The 14731-nt window shown below is 35.3% G+C and overlaps 1 protein-coding gene across 1 annotated transcript; it reads left to right on the top strand.

Moving 5' to 3' along the window:
• The first annotated feature begins 8969 nt into the window (after positions 1–8969).
• Positions 8970–14326, top strand: LOC127150486 (uncharacterized). The gene is made up of 7 exons (XM_051088296.1): positions 8970–9104; positions 12636–12749; positions 12840–13096; positions 13187–13402; positions 13478–13669; positions 13751–14105; positions 14191–14326. Exons 2-6 carry the CDS (start codon positions 12641–12643, stop codon positions 14096–14098), a joined length of 1122 nt encoding a protein of 373 aa, XP_050944253.1. The 5' UTR covers positions 8970–9104; positions 12636–12640; the 3' UTR covers positions 14099–14105; positions 14191–14326.
• The last annotated feature ends 405 nt before the right edge of the window (positions 14327–14731 follow it).

The following is a 14731-nucleotide window of genomic DNA, read 5'->3' as shown; positions in this document are numbered from 1 at the left end:
TTGAACTTTATGTAGAAACATAAACGTGGATCAAGTTCAAGTATATAGCCTAAATAGTCTATAGTCTACAAATAAGTTTGAGCACCTTACTTTGGGGACACTATGGATGTGGCTCGCTTTATAGTTAGCACAAACGATATGATCCTGAATTGTTCATACAGAAACATGAAAGTAGGGGCATCCTATGTAAAGAGTTTACGTAAGACTGAACCATGAGCCACATTCATACAAGATTATCCTTAGATCTGCATAGGTGAGGGCAACTAATCAACGTTAGCTCAATAAACCTCTCATTTTAAAGGGGTAAGATCGGGTGGATAGCTGGGGACATAGAATGCAAGACGGAACTCACTCCTACTCGCTTTAGGGTTAGTAGAGAGGTTGTTCCTTTAAGGACTAAATCGAAGTCTTTAACAAGGGGCTCCATCTTCTAATTGGGCCGAGATGGATTTGGTTTATAGTTTGGACCTTAAACCAGTTGTCCAATAGTGGATCAGTGGGACTTAAGGAGCAACATGTAGTTTCGGGGGTAAAATGGTATTTTGACTTCGCCAAGGTTACGAACAACCTAAGAAGGATTAATTTACTAATCACTGTTATATCAGATGGACAAAAATATATCTATAGTAAGGGGAGTGCAACTACAAGACTTAATAATGTTTAGCCAATTAATCTTGGATCGTTAGAGCCCATGATCTATAGGTCTATTAGATGCCCTTGCTAGTTCATATGAAATAAACTTAGAACAGTATGATGGAATGAGTGGAATTGTTTGAATTATGTGAAGAGAGAGAAACTGACAAGTATATATGATATAGTCATCGGTTATCAAATTCGAGTTAGAACTTTATATTTAAATGAGATTTAAATATTAAAATTATGAATGTGGATTCGTACTCGAAAGCTCGAAAATGATGAAAATAGTCAAAGTTGTAAAAAATCAAAATGTTGACTTTTGACTTTGAAAAGTCAAACTTTAACCATCAATAGATTCAAATGTGATTTGAATCTTGAGAAAATGAATGCAGTGCTCGGAAGGTCGAAATTAGCCAAGACCAACAAGATTATAAAAAGTCGAAATGTTGACTTTTGGTTTGAAAATCTGAGCACATGACTTTTTTGCCCTTTGACCAGAGTTAGTAAAAAAATCCAACATTTTGTTTGATAATCTCACAAACTCTAGTGAGCTAGGTGTTACCACACTATGAAAACATTAAGCCCACTAACTGTTAGTAAGTTATGTGTTATTGGCCAATAAGCTTGCATGTAGGTTCGTTATAAATTTGGTCTCTTCGGTCTTTGGAAATGGTTGGAGTTTTTTAGGAACAAACTTGGGTGGTTGTTTTTTCCCTTATACAAATTAAAAAATATATTTTAGTCCAACCCCATTCCATAATTTCATTTTCATCTCTCTCTCTCTCGGTTCCTTCATCCAACGCAGGGTCCCCATAAATGAGTTTTGAGTCCGAAGGATAGTAGGTGACTATTAGTGGTGGTCCAAGTTTGTGATCGAGAAGTAGACGATTAATTAGAAAGCTACAAAGATAAATTTACCCTAAGCCCTAATTTCTAATTAATTTAGGGTTTAGAACTATGCCTATTAATCTTAAGTAATTAGAGTAAAATTTAGATTTGATTTCCATCGTGCATATCTAATTTCCTTCAAAATCTGTAATTTATGAAAAAATTAATTCAAGTTATACAAATTTCATAGACTTTTTTAGTTTGTTAATACGGACCGTAAATATTTTTAATTTGTTCTATATATGTAAACTAACCTATAAAGTATAGTATAAAAGTCTTAAGAGGGAGAGAAATGGTAAAACAAAGGTTGAAGACTGGCTCCATATTTACTCTTCTCGTGATAGAAATGAAAGGTATCGACTTTTTTCCTTTTGATGTGACTTTTAATTTTCTTTTTATGGTTAAAACGAAATAGTGGGACCTAAAACTTGAAATTCCATGACCAACCCTATGTAGTATATTGATATGTTTAATCATACATTTTGTGAAGTGGTGATGATCTTTAGCCTTTATATAGTCCTCAAATAACTTAATTCTCTCAACATAAATTGATAGTATATTAAAGACACATACAAACTTGGCCATATTTTTTATCAATAACAACCAAAATGGCTTTAATTGGAAAATCATTTTGGGTTATTACTTAATTATCCTTATTTAACTCTTCAATGTATAATATCTTAAAGATATTTTTTCGTATATATTATTAATTACTTTTTAAATGCTTCGGGAATGAGATAGCCAAAGAGATCGTGGATGTGAATGGTGATTGAGTAGGAGACAGAATTTAATGAGAAGCAAGGAGAAGATTAATTAGAGAGAAAACACGAATTTTAGACGCCCACAGTACGTAATATAAATTTTATTTTCTTTTTAGACTTTTAAATCATACTTTAATATCTTTGCTAATTAAAGTAATATAATAATTAGTTAATTTACGTCTATAAAACAAAATATAAAAATATTTACGGTTCGTATAATAAAATAAACTCACAATGTCACTACTATTTTTCATAAATCATTTTCTTCTAATTATTACTTCTCCTTCTTTAGATTTCCACTTTTATTGTTTAGGATTTCTTCGTCTCCTCTTCTAAAATTTCTTTCTTCTTTGTCATATTTCATCTTCTTTTTCTTTTTTTTTTCTTTTTTTTTATACAGTTATGTACTAAAATCTAGATGATCAGTCGTCTATCCCAAATAGATAGAGATAGAATCTATCCTAAATAGATAAGTAATAGATCTAAATGATTGTTTACGAAAATGAAGTAATAGAATTTATCCCATAAATAGTCAATTCATAATATGTTGGATTAGATAACATAGTTTTTCATATATATTATTAATTGCTTTCTAAATGGTTGAGAAATGAGAGTCAAAGAGATCATGAATGGGAATGGTAATTAAGTGGGCGACAAAATATAATGGAAAATTGCCAAAAATAGGTTAAATGACTTTTAGGATAGTTTTTGAAAATTAAGAGTTTAAGACAATTTAGATGTGAATGGACAAAAATGCCCTTCATTAAATTTCTCTTTTCTCTTTCCCTTTCCCTTTCCCTCCTCTTCCACATAAAAGCTTTCAGCTTTCGCTTTCCCTTCTCTTTCGCGTAGAGTTGTTTCCTTTTCCCTTCTCTTTCGCGTAGAACACCTGAAGTAAAAAATAAAAAAAATAAAAAAAATCGCTATGCTCCGATATTTTGCTCTGCTCTAGTGTCGTTCGAAGATACTCCGACCATTCGTCTCTTGTCGTTCGTCGATCCTCTAGTGCATTTCGTCGCTCCTCCTTTTCGAACCATTCAATCAACTTTGAGCGTTTTCTCTTATTTCGGTGAGTTTCATCTCTAACTCATTTTCAATTTATTTGCTGTAAATATTTTGTTTAGGTATTTGTTGCGAGTTTCATCCGTAAATATCTGGTTTAGGCTATTTTGGAATGGAATTATTTGCTGTAAATTAGTTTAGTCAAAGTTTGGTTTAGGTTCTTAGAAAGTTCAATGGGTAGTGAAAAATGAATTGAAGTAAAAGATTTAGTTTGCAAGGGTGCACTTGCAAGGAGTTTCAAGCTGAGCAACTACCATGCTCACATGCCATTGCTGCAGCACGAGATCGCAATATAAATGTTTATAGATTATGTGTTAATTATTACACCAATGAATATTGGTTGGCAGCATATGCGGAGGCCGTCTACCTAGTTGGAAATCAGTCAGATTGGAAGACAAGCGAAGACTATGTACATATGATTTTTTACCTCCGAAAATAGTCAAAAGAGTTGGTCGACCGAAGAAAAAAAGGATTCCAAGTGTTGGTGAAGCTCCGAAATTACAAAAGTATGGTCGATGTAAAGAAATAGGTCACAACAGATTAACGTGTACCAATACAATTTCATATACCGAGAAGTCGAGCATACAAAATTAGAAATTTCTCTACCAATGTACTAATTATTACACTAATTAATTAATGTTACTTTTCTTTTAGTTTGTTATTTATCTGTCTCGATGTGTTTTCTTAATGATGTCTCCGAACATTCTTACTTTATGTGCTTCCAGATAGATGAAGAAGACGAAAATAACAACTGACTTATTCATTTAGGAACACAAAAAACACACGTATTGACACAGATTTTAATTTGTTTAATATACAAACTGGTTTCACGATCATTTAAATATAACTAAAGGATCGTTTAAAATAACTAAACGATCGTTTAATTGTATTAAACGATCGTTTATATATTTCACACGACTATTCGTTTAGTTTGTAATTCTTTAATTTATATATTTTTTAATTCTTTACTACTCAGCTGCTTTAATTTATATATTTTTTAATTATTTGCTACACAACTGCTTTCATGATCGTATATACATATTTAAAAGATCATTTTGACTTAATTAAGTGATCGTTTATATAAAGCACATTGATATCTAAAATAATATTAAGGATTTCCTAAACATACAGGTGAAGAATATTAAGCGATCGTTTATATGTATCACTATAATGTAGAAGATTCGTGCATATATCTTTAAGAGATCATTTAGTAAAGTCTAAACGATCTTCTTAATAAAAATAAAAAATATTAAGTGATCGTTTATATAAACCACACTAATATCTAAAAGAATATTAAGCGATCGTTTATATGTAATCACACTAATGTAAAAGATCGTGCATATATCTTTAAGCAATCGTTTAGTAAAGTTTAAACGATTTTCTTAATAAACATAAAAAATATTAAGCGATCGTTTACCTACAAGTAGTTTTGCAAACAAATATGATATTTGAATGTCATCAATTGACCATTCATAAACTACGTTTTCTCTAATTTATATAGCATCTATACTTGTGCATTATAGAGAAGAACCGATACATATTTTGCAACATACATGATATACAACTCCTACAAATCTCGCAACAAAGTTCAATACATAGGAGTGTTGGTCCATAATTGAAATGTCAATTGTTTTCTAAAGTAGGACATGTTTTCTTGACATAATGTATCTAAATCAAAACTAGCAGTTATGTACTCAAAATACTTAATGGTGAATACGCCACAATCACTATTATTTCATTGTAGTGGAATGGAGTCGACAATGACAACTGGCCAAGGATGGGAATGATTAATCTTGTATGCGGGTCCATCAGTCGATGTCTATCATAATTGAAGCCTGAACAAAAAGGAACAAATGAAATAATAATTGCATAAGAGACTGACTAAACATGTCATAACAGCAATACTAAACATGTCATAACAGCATGGTGAAAGTTAAAATAAATAGTAAAAGTTTGGAAGGTGCGAGATACATGCGAGATAAACCACGAGGGCGTAAGAGACTTAACTAACATCAATAGAATCGCTCCAAATGGATTAGCAGGGGTACCAATTTCATTTCGAAATAAATAGTGAAAGTTTGAAATGTGCGAGATGTGTGCGAGATACGTGCGAGATACATGCGAGATAAACCATGAGGGCCTAAGAGACTTAACAAACATCAATAGAATCACTCCAAATAGATTAGCAAGGGTACTAATTTCATTTCGAAATAAATAGTGAAAGTTTGGAATGTGCGAGATGTGTGCAAGATACGTCCGAGATACATGCAAGATAAACCATGAGGGCCTAAGAGACTTAACAAACATCAATAGAATCACTCCAAATGGATTAGCAAGGGTACCAATTTCATTTCGAAATAAATAGTGAATGTTTGGAATGTGCGAGATGTGTGCGAGATACGTGCGAGATACATGTGAGATACATGCGAGATAAACCATGAGGGCCTAAGAGACTTACTAAACATCAATAGAATCACTCCAAATGGATTAGCAGGGGTACCAATTTCATTTCGAAATAAATAGTGAAAGTTTGGAATGTGCAAGATGTGTGCGAGATACGTGCGAGATACATGCGAGATAAACCATGAGGGCCTAAGAGACTTACTAAACATCAATAGAATCACTCCAAATGGATTAGCAGGGGTATCAATTTCATTTCGAAATAAATAGTGAAAGTTTGGAATGTGTGAGACGTGTGCAAGATACGTGTGAGATGTGTGCAAGATGTGTGCGAAATAAACCATGAGGGCCTAAGAGACTTACTAAACATGCATAGAATCACTCCAAATGGATTATGAGGTGTACTAATTTGATTTTAAAATAAATAGCGAAAGTTTGGAAGGTGCGAGATAAACCATGAGGGGCTAATACAAACTAAACATGCATAGAACAATACAAACTAATGCATATAAACATGCATAGAATCACTCCAAATGGATTAAAGTGAAAGTGATCAAAGTGAAAGCCAGAGTGGTTTAAGAAGCATCCATAGCGGCATGAAATTGCTCACAATATAAGACAATAATGCACAATAGATAGAAAGCAATGTAAAAAAAAAAAAACTCACTGCTAAATAAAAGAGCTTCAATTTCACTTCTAAGAGATAGCCAATTCATATTTAAAGAAGGGATCTCAAGAAAAAGAAGCAAAATGCCAACTATATTTAACTTCTATTCATTTCACTACCCATTTAACTTTCTAAGAACCTAAACCAAACTTTGACTAAACTAATTTCCAGCAAATAAGTCTATTCCAAAAAAGCCTAAACCAGACGGATGAAACTCACAACAAATACCTAAACCAAACATTTACAGCAAATAAATTAAAAATGGGTTAGAGATAAAACTCACTAAAATAAGAGAAAAGGCTCAAAGTTGATTGAATGGTTCGAAAAGGAGAAGCGACGAAATGCAATAGAGGACCGACGAACGGCAAGTGATGAACGATCGAAGTATCTTCGAAAAGCAGAGTGTAGGAATAGAGCGGAAAATTTCACAAGCCAACAAAAGGCGATTTTTTTTTTTTACTTGAGGTGTTCTATGCGAAAGAGAAGGGAAAGGGAAACAACTGTACGCGAAAGAGAAGGGAAAGCGAAAGTTGAAAGTTTTTACGTGGAAGAGAAGGAAAAGGGAAAGAGAAATTTAATGAAGGGCATTTTTGTACATTCACACTTAAATTGTCCTAAAACTCTTTATTTTCAAAAACTATCTCAAAAGTCATTTAACCCTCCTTTTTTAAGCTATTTTTGGCAATTTTCCAAATATAATGAGACAAGTAAGGAGAAAATTGATTATTATATTAATATTGTATTTTGAAAAACTATTTATTAAAATAATGCATTTTGGAAATGTTGTAGTTTTCTTTTTTATTTCCTAAATATTGGAGTTTGAAGGATCGATCATTTCCTTTTCTTTTTCTCTCCTTGGGGCCACTTCTTTGTCTCTTTTTATCTGCATTTTTCATTTAACTTTTTATTTCTACTATTTAAATTTTATTTTTATTTTTTATAATTTATTATTAATTTATTTTTCTCTCTATCACCAAAAAAAAAAAATCTATTTTTTCATATAGAAAAATTGTTTCAATTTTATTGTTTCTTAAACTTATAAATTATCTGTTCCTTGTACTTTTAAATTCATAAAATTTCTTTCAACTTTTTATTTATTTTTTAATTTATGTTTAAGTTAATTTTTCAATTTATGAATATTGTTAATTTTTCAATTTATGAATATTTTTCGTTGTAATTCTTTCATTTTGTATTAATTGAATGCCATAAATTTTTAGTAATTGTTTGTGATTGAAAAAATAATTAAATATAAAGTAGAAGGTCTAATACAATAATTTAACAATTTTCACTCAATGAAAAAAAAATCAACGATTTCTAGCTGGTTGTCGTTATCGACTCTGCACTCTTTGTTGCTCCAGTCCCTCCAGATTCTCTTCTTGTTGTTGCTCATCTAGTTGCTCGAGTACCGTTACAGGCACTTTGTAGTACAAATATTCATTATGAAGATGATGGATCGGTCTCGATATATCGTAGTATTCATGCCCAAAGTTAGACAATGATGGACGTGCCTTCGTATTGTAATATCCTGTTCTAAAGTCTGACAATTGATTGACTCCTTAATCATAATATTTTGTTCCAAATTCTGGCATCATCATCAATGAACTAACGTAACCAGTCTTTTGTTTTGTGCTTGTGTCACATGAGACACTTTTTTCCACGTATTGGTCGACTTTTTTCAATTCATTAGGCTCTTGCACTCGAGAAACATCTTCTTTGAATTGGTGCATGTATAATAGATACATCATACATATAGTGCTAGTTCTGCATTTAAGTTTATGCCCAAATCTACCTTACTCACAATCACATACAAATGCATTATTTAAGCTTCAACATGGAGGTTGGTCATAATCAACCCCATCGATGTCATCAATCCTATGACCATTTGTAAACAACATAGATGATACATATATGTTTGCTGTCTCTCATTTTCTATATAAAAAAATGACAAACAATATACATAATTAATTATTATAAAAAACAGAGTCAATAAAAAAATCACATAATTCACAAAAACAAAATTTAAATTTGATTAAACCAATAAAAAAAGTTAATTACATATATAAAACAAAACCCAAAAATATTTACGACCCGTGTAACAAAAATTCTAAATTATAGATTTGTCCTTCTTGGTTTTGAATTTCGCGTTGAATGCCCGCACATATTCTTTATATTATTACACTACAAGAAAATGGCCCATTCCCGACGCCGAAAATCACGTCGGCATAAAAAACGTCGGGAATAAGGGCTTTCCCGACGCCATCAATAACGCGTCGGGAGATGCGTCGGGAAAACAATCTTTCCCGACGCACCACGAAGGCGTCGGCAACAATACGTCGGGAAAAGGGACTTTTCCCGACGCCGTGCACAGTGCGTCGGGAGAGGCGTCGGGAATAGGGGTTTTTCCCGACGCCGCGTAAAACGTCGGGAAAAGGGGTTTAATGAGCGTCGGGAATTCCCCTTTTCCCGACGCATTTTGGGGGATTTCCCGACGCCTCGTGACTGCGTCGGGAAATCCCCTTTAAATTCATTTCGGTTCTGTGAATACAGAACCGAAGCCGAGAGGAGAGGAGAAAAAGAAAGGAGAAGAAGAAGAAGTCGCCTCGCCTTGCCGCCGTTGTTTCCTTTTGTTCCGCCGCCGTCCGTCGCCGACCGCCCTCGCCGTTGTTCCTCGTCGCCGTCTGCCACGTTAGGTAAGTGAAATATGTAAATTTATTTGATTTAAGTTTATGTTTTAGGGTTTTTTTTTGATAAAAATTAGTTTAGGGTTATTTTTTATGAAAATTAGTTTAGGATTTTCTTTTGGAATAGATTTTTGTTTGTTAAATGTATTTTTGTATAGAGTGTGTGTAATTTGTAGTTGAATTGAAATTTGAAATTTGAATGGTTTAGGATTTTTGTTTTAGAAAATTGAATAAAATTGAATGGGGGTTGAATTGGGGGAGAGGTTTATTGTTAAATTGAAAATTGAATTGGGAGGGGGGGGGGGGGGGGGGGGAGGGGAATTTAGTTGAATGGAAAATTGAAATTGGAGAGGGGGGGGGAGTGGAGTTAATAGTTAAATTTAAAATTGAATTAGAGGGAGGGGGTTTAAGTTAAATTGAAAATTGAGATTGAGGGGGGGGGGGGGGGGAGTGGAGTTAATAGTTAAATTTAAAATTGAATTGGAGGGAGGGGGTTTAAGTTAAATTGAAAATTGAGATTGGGGGGGGGGGGGGGGAGGGGAATTTATAGTTGAATGAAAAATTGAAATTTGAAGGGGGGGGGGGGGGGAGTTAATAGTTAAATTGAATTGGGAATGTAATATGTGTGTTAAGATTTGTTTTTGCTATCCTGCAGTTATGGTAGCATTTTTTGTTTTGAATTTGTTTATGTTTGGGATGGCTATCCTGCAGTTATGGTAGCCTTTTTTGTTTTGAATTTGTTTATGTTTGGGATGGCTATCCTGCAGTTATGGTAGCCTTTTTTGTTTTGAATTTGTTTATGTTTGTGTTGGTTATCCTGCAGTTATGGTAGCCTTTGTAGTTTGGAGGGGTTTGTAGGATGTGAAGATATTTTGAAGTATTGTGTTGTTAATAATTAGGTTGTGTTGGCTATCCTGCAGTTATGGTAGCCTTTGTAGTTTGGAGGGGTTTGTAGGATGTGAAGATATTTTGAAGTATTGTGTTGTTAATAATTAGGTTGTGTTGTCTATCCTGCAGTTATGGATAAGGGTTGGATGAAACTTAGAAATAAGTTATCCCTTGAGTATAGACATGGAGTGACCCAATTTTTAGAATTTGCCAAATTTCACGTTGATGCTTACGGACGATTGAGGTGTCCATGCAAGAGATGTTTGAATTTAAATTGGAGCTCATTAGAGGGTGTGGAAAGACATCTGCTGACTATAGGAATATCCCCCTACTACACAGAATGGGTGTATCATGGAGATCAGTCATTAAGCTATAGAGGTACAGAAAACTTTGAGGAAGGAACTAGTAGTAATCCTTTTAATGAAGGAACTAGTAGTACACAATTTAATGAAGAAGGTGATATCTTTGGTATGCTAAATGATTTACAAGCCCCTATAGAACATGAAGAGGAAATAGAGGAATTTCGTTTGGAAGATGAAATGGCGATGAATGTTGGGGTAAATATAGATGAAGATACAACAAATAATATATTTCAGGACTTATTGAATCAAGCACGTAATGAGTTGTACCCCGGTTGTTCTGAATTTTCGTCGTTGAATTTTTTGGTTAAGTTGATGCATGTGAAAGTTCTAAATGGTTGGAGTAACAAGTCGTTCGACATGTTGTTAGAACTTTTAAGAGCAGCGTTTCCAATGTGTAATAGTACTATTCCTAGTTCATTTTATGAAGCAAAACGAAAACTTCGTGACTTGGGCTTGGGAAAACGAAGGATACCACGAATGCTAGGTTGGACTTACAAGATCTGAAGATAAGAAAGGATTTACATCTTGTAGAAGTGGGTAACCGATTGGTGAAGCCACATGCGAGCTACACGTTGACTACCAGTGAACGAGTAGAGTTTTGTAAGTTTCTGAAATCAGTTAAGTTTCCCGATGGATTTGTTTCCAATATATCGAGATGTGTGCATGAAAGAGAGGGGAAAATATCAGGACTAAAAACGCATGATTGCCATGTTTTATTACATCGACTGCTACCAATTGGTATTCGAGCATTCTTACCGAAGAACGTATACACTGCTATAACCGAATTATGTAATTTTTTCCGTGACTTGTGCGCCCGAACGATAAGAGTAAGTGATCTAGACAGATTGCAAGCAGATATCATAATCATATTTTGTAAGTTGGAAAGAATATTTCCACCTGCCTTTTTTAGCGTTATGGTGCACCTTGCCGTTCACTTACCATATGAAACGAAGATTACTGGTCCGGTTTCTTATAGTTGGATGTATCCGATCGAAAGGAGTCTACGAACGTTAAAGCAGTATGTTAGAAACAAAGCACGTCCTGAGGGGTCAATTGCAGAAGGCTATATCATGAATGAATCTAGTACCTTTTGTTCACGTTACCTACGTGGTATAGAGACTCGATTCACAAGAGATGAGCGAAATGATGATACCATTGTAGAGAACGAGGTAATTGGTGATTTTGAAATTTTCAAGCAGAAAGTACGACCCTTAGGTGCATCAAGTGTTCGTGCTATATCAGAGGAAGAGAAACGACTCTTCCATTGGTACATACTGAATAATGCTGACGAAATAACAGAGTATCGCAAGTAAGCATATTCATCATCTTTGTAATTTTTAAATATTTGTTATATATTGTTCTTACAGAAATTAAACTCATCTCTATTAGGAAACATTTGAGGCTCCAACGTCGACATGCTCAAACTTCTATGGATTTGTATAAAATACATGAACGAGCATTCCCTGAATGGTTTCGAGCACAGGTGTTAGAACTGCGTCAGTCTGCAAACCTATCTGATGATTTCTTCTCACTAGCGATGGGACCATCCTTTGACGTTCGTTGTTACAATGGATGCATCGTTGGTGGTGTAAGATTTCACACTATTGAACTTGATTCTCGACGTACTACTCAAAATAGTGGAATAATGGTCATTGGTGAAAGCGATGCAAGTGGAACTGGAGACAATAATTTCTACGGTGTTCTGGACGAAGTGTTGCACGTACAATATCCGTTGGGAAGAAATGTATGGCTATTTAAGTGTCGGTGGTATGACACGGACGTAAACAAAAGTCAAAGAACGACACACATTGAAGTAGGGTACAAATCTCTCAACACATCCCGATTTTGGTACGCGGATGAACCTGTAATTCTTGCAACTCAAGCACATCAAGTTTTTTATGTAGATGATCCAAAAAATGGTATCAATTGGAAAGTTGTGCAAGTCATCCAAAATAAGCGTATTTGGGACGTGCCAGAAGTGGAGGATGTTCAGAATGACCATATTAATATAGTAGAAGTTGTTGTAAGCCACCAAGTGGATGACCACATCGAGGATGACACTCTATGCAGAAATGACGTTGATCCCACAATCGTTGAAAGACCGGTTATGCGTCATGTCACTGACGACTTCATCGACGATGTGGATGAACACTTGTCACATGCAAGCGATGAGGAATTATAGTGACAAATTAAACCACGTATGCACATATTTATATCTAGTTTATATATTTTGATTCTAGCTATGTGTTTGTATTTGGTTATTGAATGTTTGTTTTTTATATGTCCATAGTCATTATGTCATATCGACGATCAAGTTTTATGGAGACGGACGATATGTTCCTCCAGTTTGAGGAGGATTTAGATAACATTGCGGGAGGGTCGTCATCTGTGGGCGACAATACGGGTGAGTCTAAGAATTTTATTCATTTTTAACTTACAAATATTTCATGTAGAGGTTCCTAACTTTATATCTTATTGTCTATTTATTGAGCAGGGTCTTCTTCTCAACAAACGACCCCGACTCCTAGGAGACGTGCGCAGTCTCGACTCTTGGAGTTAGAGCGCCACGTTGCAATAAATGGGCGCATTCCGATGACGATCGCCCCTGGAGCGGAGAAGCCTATTTCTCCACACGCCGTTCGCTTCAGCCAAGCGATAGGCGTGTGCGTGCGAAAGACATTTCCCGTCCGCTGTCTTAAGTGGACGGACGTTGGGAGAGAATACATTGAGGTCGTCAAGGGCGACCTCCAGGTAATTAAATGCACTACACATTTATATATGATTTCATTTGAAACATATCTAACTTTAACCAATCTAATGTGTTATGTTTGTAATGTGCAGCGATTCTTTGTGCTTGATTTCAACGATCAAGCAATGAACAGGTTTGTTGAGCATCAGATGCTCACGACCTTTAAAGAGTTCCGGGCCGACTGTCATAAACATTTCAAAAAGTACAGCGACCCGGAGGAGGCTCATGCCAACCCACCAAACGCATTGGTTGGACGTGATGAGGATTGGCACTTCCTCTGCGACCATTATATCAGCCGTGCATTCCAGGTATTTGTCATGATTAATTATGATAACAAGTTTTTATATGTATAAGAAATAAACAATATAATTGTTTTAATGCAGGAGCAATCACGGACAAACAAGGCTGCTCGACAGAAGCAGCCTTACAATCATAGTAGCGGGTCGAAGTCGTTTCTACAACGACAGTATGAGCTCGCTGAAAGAAGAGGGCAGCCGGTCGATCGTGTGGAATTGTTCCGGGAAACACACGTTCGAGCTGGGACATTCGTGTCGCAGGCCGCCGAGGATGCGCATGTAAGTTATACCCTTATTAATTATCCACTTTTATTATATATTTTAGCGCGTTACCTAACATAATTTTTAAATTTGTTGCAGAATCAAATGCTGGAACTCCAATCCCAGCCTACCCCAGAGGGTAGTCAGCCACTCTCTGAGGATGAGATATGCGATCAGGTGTTGGGTCGACGACCAGGCTACTCAAAAGGCCTTGGTTGGGGACCCAAGCCGAAGGCCCGCAGAACGGCAAGTGCAAGCAGTTCGTCGACATCTTGTTCGCAGTCCACACAAAAAGAGATTGAATTACAAGCTAAACTTCATGAAGCTTTGGAACGGATTGAAGTACAAGATAGAAATCACCAAGCATTAGCTTCACAAGTGGAAGCTATGAAAAAGATGATTGAAGACCTAACTCGTGCACAACAGGGACCACCACATGATCCCTAGCCCTGCGGTACGTCGTATATGTCTCTATTATTCTTAAGTTTTTGCAATATATGATTATGTATTAAACTTAGTTATTTTTATACCATTTTTAGGACCGAAGGTGTAGAATGACGCGCATACGCACCTCGTTGGGAGATTGGGTCTTATGTTTATGTTTTTTGTATATTGAAAACTATATTTTCTTGTAGTAAACTTATTCGTATTATTAATTTTAATTCTATTTTTTAATTTGTGTTTGTATATTTATTAATTTAATCCAAAACGTCGCCAAATTTTTTTGAGCAATCCGAACATCATTGTGAATGTTTGAGCAAAATATTATAAGGAAAAAAGTAAAAATAAAATATTTAAAAAAATATATAAAAAATATTTCCCGACGTTCATTACGTCGGGAAAAAAAACGTCGGAAAATAGGCTTTCCCGACGCCGTGAGATGCGTCGGCATAAACGGCGTCGGGAATAAGGTTTTCCCGACGCCGGCTTTCCCGACGCATCCCACGGCGTCGGGAAAGCCTCTCGCGACGCATTTCCTCCGACGTTCTTCCCGACGTCGTTTTGTACGTCGGGATATCCTTTCCCGACGTTCTTTGCATTTTCGCCGACGTATTTGTGCGTCGGGAGTACCCACGTCTC

Source organism: Cucumis melo, chromosome 8, assembly GCF_025177605.1.
Source record: "Cucumis melo cultivar AY chromosome 8, USDA_Cmelo_AY_1.0, whole genome shotgun sequence".
NCBI lineage: Eukaryota > Viridiplantae > Streptophyta > Magnoliopsida > Cucurbitales > Cucurbitaceae > Cucumis > Cucumis melo.
Note: the sequence above shows the minus strand (reverse complement) of the source record. Positions and strands in the feature narration are given on the sequence as shown.